This window comes from Botryllus schlosseri, chromosome 9 (genome assembly GCF_051294905.1).
Source record: "Botryllus schlosseri isolate E-star chromosome 9, Bs_hap1, whole genome shotgun sequence".
NCBI lineage: Eukaryota > Metazoa > Chordata > Ascidiacea > Stolidobranchia > Styelidae > Botryllus > Botryllus schlosseri.
The window spans coordinates 26,189,125-26,200,705 of record NC_137244.1 but is presented as its reverse complement, the minus strand read 5'-3'; the positions used below and the strand labels follow the sequence as shown (position 1 = coordinate 26,200,705).

Here is an 11,581-nt window from a genome sequence, read left to right as displayed (position 1 = left end):
CGAAGTCTAGTATCCAGGGTCTGCGGCGCTGATTTGGCATTGAGCTTACCGCATAAAGGAACTTTCGCGGAATTTGATATTGGTATATGTGAATTTTCAAAGTGTTCCATACCGGGATGGATTACGAAATTCGGTATGGTATATCTTGGTTGTGTTATACAACTTCGCAGTAAGTTTCAGGATTGTCACTCAATGATTAGCATGGTAATTCCGTTATCAAAGTCGGCAATATGTCGGTGCTCGCTCATCTACCAGATACTCGACTTTGACAGAGAAATTATTACGTTAATCATTGAGTCACAGCCTCGAAACTTGGTACAGTGCTAGATGACAGCATCAAAATATACCATACCAAATCCTATTACCCAACTTGATATGGAACACAGTCGAAATCTACAAAAACCAATAGCGACTTCGCCTTTAATTACTGCTGCAGAGGTATCGATAAATAACAAAGTTATCTGGGCGTGACAGTCACGTGATTTTCCGAGTGTCCACACCACCTTTGAGAACACGCTCCTTAAACGCAAAACAATTCTCAACTCCAGCCTCAGCGAAGCGGAACGAAGCTGCAAAATCGGTCGTTGCCGTTCCATGCTTAATTTCTGTAGTGAAATCGTTGCAGTCCAGAAAGTGACTTCAGAACATGAGAAACTGGCGAGGTTTAGCGTTGTGTTTTTCACATTCTATATAGCGTCCTCATAGCCAGTCTTGAACAACTAGATTATTCTACTTGTCCAATTGAACTAATTAAAGCGAAATGCCGGTAATCTAATTCTCCTCTAATTTCTAATATGTCTCTTTGCTCTAATTAAAATCTGGTTTGTGAAATGCTTCTATGCTCTAATTATAATTCTAATCTAATTCCCGGTTTTCCTGAAAATGCTACCGGAGATCTGCATGTGTATAGTGCGAAACGAACCAAGCCTGGTCTACTGACATTTTCCCCCTCAAGTTTCAGATAATGAACTTTGATTTGACATTGACTGAACTTGATTCAACCTCAAAGTCTTGGTAAATTCAGTAATTCTAAAAAATTGTGCATCTATAATTCTAATTTAATTTGTGAAAAAAAAACTAGCCATATAGTTCAAATTCTAGTCTAATTCGGAAAAAATGTGTAGCTTTAATTGTAACTCTAGTCTAAACTGAAAATGTTCCAGTTGTCCAACTTTGTTCATACCTCTCGTCATCGCGGGTCAGTTCATTCGCGCTAACACCTCCTGATTTCTACACAGAATGCGAATTCTAAATTGACATATCCAAATCGTGTACAAATTTGAGATTAGGCTTTTCGAAGTACAGAACTTCAATATTGCAGCAAACAATACGTTCATATTGTTAAATTTATTCCACTGGAAGCTTTTCGACTGGCTCTATTCAGCAGTGAACAATATCAATCAGTTTTTCATAGTTGCTCGTGGTCGTTCTCTTTTTCATTTAAAGGTCCTTGAATCAACCAATATAAAGCTGCAAAAGCCGATCCTCTGCTGCCAGAAGGAACATCTCTACACGCTGGGAATCTTCCATTAGTGTTGTTTTGTCATTCGGCTGTTTTACAGCTGATTTTGTGTGTGCTGTATCGTAACCATGCGCTGTTTACTGCCGTTCGCGACTTGTGTACTTGTTACGTCACAACAACAAAATTCTTTCTGTGCTTCGAACTTGGTTAACCTCATTTACTGGCGTTCACTGCTGAAGAGAGCCAGTCGAAAAGCTCCCAGTGGCATAAATTTAACAATATGAACGTATTGTTTGCTGCAAAATTCGAGATTGAATCCGTAACAAGACAGAGCCAATCTGCTCCATCACGTCTATCCCAACCGTCTGTTTCTGAACTTTTCAACCGCACACTTGAGCGATGATCAACTAAAACAGTGGCTCCCAAAGTGGGAGTCAGCGCCCCCTGGGGGCGTTTGCGACCTTGAAGGGGGCGCTAGCTACAAATTGGGCGATAAGGGGGCGTTGAGATAAGAAGGGGAGCTGAGAGTAAACGTGGGCTGTATGGACTATGGGAAACAGTTTACGAAAATCTTTAAACTCATAGCTCTCTTTGTGCACCAAAATTAGATTTGCGAATATGAAATAACATCGTGCTGCGCGACCGTACAAAGTGCATTCAATCGAAAATCATCACCAACGTTCTCCGCATATGTTCGTTGCTATGTAAGATTGAGTTCTCTAACAAACCAAACAATCAATCAAACAACGAATAGACCAATCACTCAGTGACACTTATTGTACGATTGTTTTCACTGATTGTGTCTGTCCGGGAATTCATATAAAATGAGACTCTGACGTAGCGTACATAACGTACATCGGACTGCCAATAAATTGGATGCACGCAAACAGTCTACACGACAATGCAGTGATTGTGCAATGAACCAAAACACTTTTTCAGGAGTTATAGGTGGGGGTTAGGGGGGCGTTTGATACGTGGTTTGCGGTCCAGGGGGCGTTGCGCAAATAAAGTTTTGGAAATACTGAACTAATGCATTAATACGCTAAAAGGCATATAGACCAGTAGTGTCCGAACCACGGCCCGCGAGTCAGTTTTTTTGTCGGCCCGCTGAAGGTTCTGAAATTATACCTGAGGACTCTGCTGCCGTAAAATCTGCCGGAGTTCACGATTCCAACATTAGATTATGCCAGACTGTGAAAAGCTGGCCCCATGTAATGAGCAAATAATGCAAATCGACTTGTTTCACTAAAACCACCTGTTTCGCAGATTACCACACGCCCTTAGCAACAAGAGTGTGCATTCACACCATACATCAAGGGTGGTACAGGGGTGTCAATACACACCTAATTTGCTAAGAGTGTAGTCTTTGCATAATCCAGCAAATTCCTCTGAATCCTCGCACCTTCCTTCCTTCACGTCAACAGATCTACATACCGAATTGGATCACAGCCTACAAACTTTCAGGTATACCAGATTGTGCGTTCAGGTTCTTCGAAGTTCCAATATAGGCGAAAATGAGTCAAATACTCCAATTCTTATGGAGATATATCCCAGGGGTGTAATAGTATACCACCCAAAAAGGTGATACACGCGTAAACTGACCCCACCACTCCCGCTGTAAATACAGCGCCTTGAAAAGTCCAGAGGAAGAGAGAGCCGAACTCTTGAAAGATGGCAGCAAAAGACCAGAAAAAGGACGCAAGAAAACGCGGAAAGACATTACGAAAATTACTCTGCGGGCGCAAACGACCCAAGTGTTTAAAATCGCCAATTGTGTCAATAAAACAAACAAACAAAACCACTCTACTGGGTTATATCTACATAAGGATTGGTGTATGTTAGAGTTGTTTTCACCAGATGGAAAAATGAGAAAGCACAATATTTCACCGGACTTGTTACCGACTGGACAGTTTTCCCCATTTCTGTGTTTCAATTTAAAGCCAATCATCATCATCAATCGGCGTGATTGTGATTGATTCTTTGTCAGAAGCAGCTAAACTTAACCGGTGTTCTACGGAACACTTGAGAGTCCATGAGCCAATTTCATGGGTTCTGTGGAAGCAAGACACCAACTCGTACATAAGATTTGTGCTGATAAGCCCGTCTTGACCATCATTGGTTGCGCGTAACTATATAGGCTTGATTAGTAGTCGAGTTGCGGCAGTACGTCGTGCAAGTGGCGTAGACAGGAGAGGCTGGGGTTCGTAATCGGTAACTCGTGTTCTGAATCGCCAATTCTATCTCTAATATCTAAAAGCTCATTTTTAAGCAATTGGTATCAAGCTGTTACGTTTCCACCGAACAATACGATGAGATTTTCCAAGGGTGAAGCCTCGCATTTCTGAAATGGTAAGAGCTACTGGTTTAAAGCAATATACGTGCATACTGTCCAACGTCCCTGTGTGCCTACACTTTTCTTCGTACTCCATCTGAACTTAATCTAGTTTGTCAAAGCATCCTATGGATTAAAACGTTTTGTTTGATTTACACCGCGGTATAATTCAAAGATGGGTTCTGCTTTACTGTACCATCTTTTGGGCGTGGGTACGGCACAGCCTCTAGTCCAGTGGTTCTCAAGACCTTTTTGTCTTCGCCAACCCCTTTAGGAACCCCTCTAACTCTTCGTTCAAAATTAGCTCAATTATCGTGCAATCGTCAACTGTCTTGTGACTAGTGATAAACAGCCACAAAATGATTTTTCTTGAAAATAACGTCACACCATGTGTAGAAATGGGGTAGACTTTTATTATTTCGAAGGGAATTTTCCAGCTGTATTTATTGTCTTGAAAATCAGCGTCTTCGATTGGATAGGAATGAGTGCCGACAATCCATTTCCACGAAGACATATTGGTGGCGAATGTACTATTAACGCGTAACGCTTCCGACGACAGCTTTTGGTGTGAGTTTTTAATGAACAAATCACGTCCAACCTATTTAGTCATTTCTCTCTAGCATCTCATATTGAAGTTATTTGGTGGTTATATCACCGGAGAAAATGTATTTCGTGATGAGGATTCAATTCCTTCATTGGGACAGATTCGGAAAAAAGTTCAGGAATTTCTATTTCAAACGACTGTTTACTAATTTGCTGAGACTGGCAATTCCAAATCCAAAATGTTTTGCAAACATCTCGAAGTCACCCTGTTCAACCTTGCTATCTCCAACATTTCATTTTGTCACGAACCCTAACAAAACATCTCTGAACAGCAAGATGTTTGCATCGGCAGGCTATGGCAATTTGAAAATTAAAATCAGTTTGCACAGTAGGATATTTCATTTCAGACGACCATTTCAATGATGTGAGTCCTAACGTTTTAGCTGTTATGAAGCGAAACTGGCTCATGCTTTTCCTAATTAAAAATCACATAAAAATTAGGTTGTCAATCATTTTACAAATTTAGAGGCTTCGCGGACCCCCTGAAAATGCTTCACGGGCCCCCGGTTGAGAATCACTGCTCTAGTCGCTAAGAGTGTGGCGACTAGGTGAACACCCAGTTCGCATTGAGGACGAGATTCTCCGAAGCTGACCCTATAGTTCTTTTAATGTCAGCAAATCCACAATTTATTGCACAACGGATCACAATTTCGTGACGATGAAAATCAACCCCGGTATGACGTCGCCTGTCATTTTAGTCAGCGTCCCGTAATGCGTGGCTTCCATCGTTTCGTAACTGACTTCTTTCCGCGCCGCCATTCCGTCGAGTATTTGCTTGATTTCGGCTCTGCAGCCGTCGAAAAGAGCTCTGTTTTGAACGTTGAAAGCGAACACTCCCCCGGGCTTTACAATTCGGATCAGTTGCTGAAACGGATGGAATTCGATGGTTACTAAGGGTCAATTCTGTGTTACCTTAGAAAGAGTTTTCGGGAATTTATTCATGACTTCTCTCGGTGCTAAATACTAATAAATATATATTAAATACTAGTTTACGAAACTTGTCAAGCTCGTTTAGCTCGCATTGAGCGCCGTATGCGGTGTAAATATGCTTCATATTAAAACGATTAGTTCAGCCCCGGTACACGCGAACTCCAGAGGTTCCATGAGCCGATTTCAGGGGTTTGCTAGAGGTCAAGACGACACAAAACAGACACACACAGCAGATGTTACACTGCAGTAAAGGCGAAAATTTGGGGTTCGCCATGTTAGTAATTAGGTTAGAAAACACTGGTTTAACCTATCCTACACCATTCAAGTTGATTCTGCTGACACCACAATATGAGCGGTCACGTTCTTCTGAATATTATGAACTCGCACATCGATCTTCATACGCAGTTCTTACAGATCACGCAATCGAAGAACTGCTACAAATCGAAGGCTTAACTCTTTCAGCACGTCGGCGACGTCGGCGTGATGATGGGATGCATTTTATTCCGCACAATCTGCGAACTGCGAACATTAGTTTCCCAAGAGAATTTTGATACGATGATGCAACTTTTCGCAGAGTAATTTGCTGCGATCAAAGCCATCACCTCCACTCACCAAAATACAGCGGGCTTCGATATGCTTGTCACCGAGACCGCCAGACAACGCCACCACATCGTAGCTGTTATCGTCGAAAGGAAGGCTTTTGTCTGGATGCAACCCTTGACAGACAAAGTTCCTGTTAAAATAGTCTCTGATCAATTCTTGTCTGATAACAACAATCAGTAGCGAGAGGTGAAGGTGAGGTTCACGTGTATTACTAAGCAATGACAGGCCGGATCAGGGGTTCTTAAACTGTGGTAAGGGAGAGCATTTCAAGTGTATCCTACAATTAGCAGCCCTTTGCAGTAGCTAAAACCACTACACAGTAGGCTACGCATTCACCTACGCCATAGGTGGCCAACCTTTTTGCTGTTCACGGCCGCATATCGATTACTGATGTAGCCTACGGCCATTCCAGGACATATAGTCGCAAAGAACCAACTGGACACCAAATACCCAAGTCAAACTGTCCATGTCCATTTTCGGTGAACTCTGGACTAATCTACTTTTTGATATAGTATTACTCTACGCATCGAAATCGCTTGGGAGTGGTTATGGTCAGTCGGTCACGCAAGGCGAAATTTTTTTCAGATTCACGAAAGAATTTCGTCATTAATATTAGTATTTTCACTTTCACAGATTACTGTCGAATATTTATGCTTTCTCAGCCCGTGTGATCAGATTCATCGATAGAGTTGATGGGGGGATTGTTTTCAGGGCAAGTTATAAATGACGCTGCATATTCGGGTAGGCCAATTGTTATTAGTCACTTTGCTGCATGCTGATATTTCTTGATCTCCCATCAGGATTGTCGGCATAGTGGTAAGATACTGGAATCGCCCAAACGTACCAGAGACAAATTTGTTACGTGAGAAGCACACGATCAATATGGGGTGCATCATTTCCTCCGCTGTTCTAATCTGTACTCTGGCGCTTACATCGCAAAGGGCACTACAATTCATAAATCGAAAAATGAAGGCGCCTTGAATCGCGGTTAGCGCGAAGAAAATTTCAAGATCGATTAAATCTCTCAAAGATTAATGAAACTCTCAAAAGTTCGAGAGTCAATTCGTAACTCCAATTTCCATGTCGACGGCCGCCAGTACATACTAATTAAATTACGAGTCCACGGCCGCACAAATTTCCTTTTACGGCCGCAGGTTGGCCACCCCTGACCTACACGATGTAACAATTGCTTCAGCTGTGTAACAATATCTAGTAAGTAGGCTAATATTGCATCACCGCAGATTCACATTGAATAATACCAAGCAACTGATGAGATTGGCCAACTAGCCTACGAGTACTCCAGCCATTGTGCCCAACCCTAGTTTATGATATAGTAATAACGCCAATTAATACCGGTACATTTGAGTAAAACAAGTCATTCACGAGCCAGGAGGTACGAAGCTTAGTAAAAATCTAATTAGTGGTACCCTGTCGTAAAGCGTGTAACGCTTTGCTAGATACAGCAAGCAACTCCTGACCGTTTACCAATGATACGTATATTGTCTATTCTCATTGGGATAACAGCACACATTATACAACTCGTACAATAAATGTCTCGGCTTGATAAAAACAAATTACCTATAAATTCCCTTTTCTTTCGCCTTTTCAAGCATGGGAGCACTTATGTCGATTGCATCCATGATCCCGGTGAAGCCGTACGTGCGAAGATGTTGACCTAGCGTGCCGGTACCTAACAGACGACGAAGTTCTCATCGTATCGATTCTATACGTAAGTTACAGACTGCCAGACTGTCATGCGCGACCCTAACAGGTGACTGAACCGGAATTTCATGAGAAGATGATCAGAGTGGCGTTTTTTGCAGACCAATCACGCAGCCCTCGAGAACGAAAACAGCAAACGCGTGTACACTAGGGTTGGATTATCCGGATAACGGTTAACCGGTTAACCGCAGGTATTTTCACTATCTGATATCCGGATATTTTTCTGCCGGTTAACCGGATAAAAAAGAATCGTTGCTAATGCATTTTACACGTTTTAGTAAGCTTCAATAAGTCGTATTCAGTGTTGGCGCGGCCGATTAACGAGAAGCGTGTTGCCAATTAGCGAGATGCGTCTGTACACATATTGCACAATGTAATGTGACGCGATCTCCTGCTGAAAAGATCGTTAAATTAGGTCATTGATTGCCGCGCTCTCGGCTATCGTCTCTGGCCTGATTTATCGCGTCTTCAACAAGCCGATAGTTCCACTGGATTGAAGAATCGCATCTGCAATAGGCCATGTGCAGTGTACACACTATTCCATCGCTGGCCTGCACAATCGCATCTTCATTGGCTTGGTGCTCACGATATTATCGTTGACCTACACAATCGCATCTGCAATAGGCCTACGAACGATATAATCGCTGGCCTAACCATCTCGGACCCAGCATGCATTGGCTCCTATCTCTCGATGGCTTGTCGACGATATGCCGTTAAGTGTATTCTGATTAGTGATTCTGAGAGTGACACCGCGAAACTGAATGACATCGAATGTTCGCAAAAATGTGCGTGCGTGCAAGCGTAATTGATTTCCGCTGATGATTAATTCGAAAAAAAAATCGAAACCCCCTGATTTTATTTCAATCCCCCTACATTTTCGGCTGGCTGCGTGCCTGATCACGTGAATTAGAGCGAGGTATCATGTCGGCATCAATTCCAGTATCAGCTAGTCGTCCTTCTAGTACTCCAAACCTAAACATAAGGATGGTCAAAAGGATGTAAAGCCGTTGAAGTTTCCGGCGTACGACCCGCCAACCTTTTGACTCTCTACGAAGCGCTGCTTGCTATTCAGCCCACTTCTGTGGAAGCTGAAAAAGCATTCCATGAACGTGGACTCTTTGTTACAAAATTCCGGTCCCGGCTACAGGATCCCACAATTGATGCATCTGTGCTTTATAAAGAGGGCATTGCAGAAGCAGTGAACATTAAATTTGCGTGGTTTTTCTCGTATTCGCTCATACTGCGCGCGTAGGTAGGTAGCCTACTCTACAATAACACTGTGTAATGATTTTGCGATCCGTTTTACATGCAGACCTAATGAAATCGATTGTCTCACTTAGCAGTTATTATCCGGTTAACCGGTTAGATAAATTCCAAAATATCCGGATATATCCGTTATCCGGATAGTGAAAATTATTGATATCCGAACTAACCCTAGTGTACACTGTACAGTGTACAGTCTGTACACTGTACACCAAGCTTGACTATGCGCTTCTCCTGTAGCATCTTTAGGAAAACTAGAAATCATACTAGGATTTAATGAGAGCATAGAAACATATCATAAATTTTATTTGAATTCGATTACCGGCATTCCGTTCAAATCAGTCTAATTTTATAACCTAAAATTTGTATAGTTTTCCATATCTGTCTCGGTATATTTACTAATCCTGTTAACACTGACTGACCCGCGGCCACGTCGAGCAGCTGCGACGATTCATCATTTCTGAAAAACTTGACGGATCTTTTCGCCAATTCTTCTGGCGCGACGAATTTGATTGCGTTGGAATCTCGTTCGTAAGTGTCGGCCCAATCACCGTACACCTGAAGTGGAGGAATAGTGTAAATACAGAAAACGCCTTTGCTGACAATAGGACAGTGTAAACCTCGTATCTCTCACTATTGATAACTAACATAGGGGGTTAGTAGGTTAGGTATCTAGGCTCATTGCTCACACAAAACATCTGTCAGCTCAGATAGTGGGGAATCGGAAATATACTGTAATCATTCTAGTGTACAGTTTCTCAAACTTTTATTGCCTAAAAGCCCCTTTAAAATGGTAATCTAGCTTATCGAGTCCAAAATCTTCAGATAGATATAAGTTTATTTCCAAAATAAGAAGAAATGGTGGCCAGCGATACGACTAAGGTTGCATTTAAAACAAAAATCAATTTAAAACAAACATGTTTGAAACATGTTTTTTATTATTATTATTTTTGGTCTTTTTGTTAAGCCATGACGTCACGAATAGTCAACTGTCACGTCTTAGTGGATTAAAAGCAACTGTTGAAAATTTAGGGTAAACATAGCTCCTTTGACGACATATCTGTACTATTGCTGTTGAACCGACTATTTTGAGGGTTCCATGCAGCCATTCCATAACGATCTACGTCGGCTATATCGGGTGGTGATTGTCCGTAGGCTCATATAGCATGTTTTTCGGAAAGTATTTACATAATTATTGCATGATTTTACAACTTAAAAAACATATTTTTTAATGGCCTTTGTTTCAAACACTGATTAAAAGAAGTTTTAAAAAAGTGTTTTAAAACACCCTAGATGCCGTCATCAAGTCAGCTGGTCACATTACTTATAGGCCTATATGCGCGAATATCTTACCTTATCGCAAATATCTTGGTCGTCAGTATCCGCTATCTTTGCAATGTTTGTCCAGGCCACTTCGCGATATTCCTCTTCGTTCATTTCGCGTCACGTATGTTACCATTAACGGCTGAAGTAAACTGCTGTAATCACGCAGTCCAGCAATCGTTAAGCCGTAAGCTCGTGAACGCCTCTATGCTACTTTGATGCGGGATATATTGGCGTTTTCCTGTTTCTAAGCAATCGTATCATTTGACGATTCGTCACTTGATCGGGTGTTGGAATTAATTTGCAGCGCCACCATCTGACATATCGACTTCGCATATACCGGCACATGCCACTTCATTTTCACCGCTTGACCTGTTATGCTATCTTCTATTACTTTTCATTCAGCGTGCAGTAGGGTTGTCCAAAATTTGAAAAAACTCAAAAATGATTAGTATCAATGTCTCATTCTATAGATTATTGATAAAAAAAAAAGCAATGAGCATGCAACAAGCTCGATTTGTCGCAAAGCGTTTGAAAGTAGCTAGTAGCTACCGATGAGTGGGCGAGCCAGCGACCATAGAACTGCGACAAGACTAGTAATCACGAAATCACAGCTCTCGATTGGCTAATCGGCTATGCTTCAATGATCACGACTGTGGTTGGTTGCTGATTAGTTGTTAAAGGAGACTGCTATCGGCGGTGATTCTGTAAGCGCATTGCAAGTTGTTTTGCAGATCATGATTTAAGATAAATTCGGGTCATGTTGAGTTACGAAATACATGATGAGATGACCAAACAGCAGCTTCTTCACGTAAACTTTTAAAGCATGACTAGCTTATTGCGGCATCGTTGACGACTTTGACAGCACTTACAAGTGAATGCATTTTACTGTAAGGCTCTAATAAGTCCCCAGCATAAACCGCTGATTCAGCCAATCCTACATCTTCAATTATACACCACGACGGATCTCAATAAGATCAGACAAAGTAGTGTCATTGTTAAGCTTTATATTTGTATTCAATGATGATCAGGCCTGTTTATTTTTGGATATTGGGTTTTAATTTTGGAGATTCTCCAAAAATAAGATTTGAAAACATCCAAAAATGAGATTTTTTTGGATGATGATTTTTCAAGCTTTTTCAGAGAAATAAACATGTCAGAGCGACGTAAACAACCAGGAAACTCATAAAAACACACAAAAAACCTGTGTGTTAGGGAGGGGTCGCCGAAACGCTAAAACTACTTCCACTCCACGTTTCTGCTGACCTTGCCTTCCCGCCCCCTCCGTCTTTGTACTCCTGTAAGTTTCACGGTGCAGCACGTAGAGATGACAGCTTGAGTGA

At 41.7% G+C, this 11,581-nt stretch overlaps 1 protein-coding gene across 1 annotated transcript; it reads right to left on the bottom strand.

Moving 5' to 3' along the window:
- Positions 1–4,975: 4,975 nt before the first annotated feature.
- Positions 4,976–11,263, bottom strand: LOC145446776 (demethylmenaquinone methyltransferase-like). The gene is made up of 5 exons (XM_080325144.1): positions 10,269–11,263; positions 9,338–9,473; positions 7,509–7,620; positions 5,940–6,060; positions 4,976–5,261 (listed from the first exon to the last, which is right to left on the bottom strand). The coding sequence occupies exons 1-5, from the start codon at positions 10,350–10,352 to the stop codon at positions 5,040–5,042; spliced, it is 675 nt and encodes a 224-aa protein (XP_080181270.1). The 5' UTR covers positions 10,353–11,263; the 3' UTR covers positions 4,976–5,039.
- Between the last annotated feature and the right edge of the window lie 318 nt (positions 11,264–11,581).

Coding starts and splice junctions, on each gene's coding strand:
- LOC145446776 (XM_080325144.1), bottom strand. CDS start 10,352: ATGAACGAAGAGGAATATCGCGAAGTGGCCTGGACAAACATTGCAAAG. Junction 7,621..9,337: donor GCTGCTCGACGTGGCCGCGG/GTCAGTCAGTGT, acceptor GTCGTCTGTTAG/GTACCGGCACGCTAGGTCAA. Junction 6,061..7,508: donor AAAGAAAAGGGAATTTATAG/GTAATTTGTTTT, acceptor CTATTTTAACAG/GAACTTTGTCTGTCAAGGGT.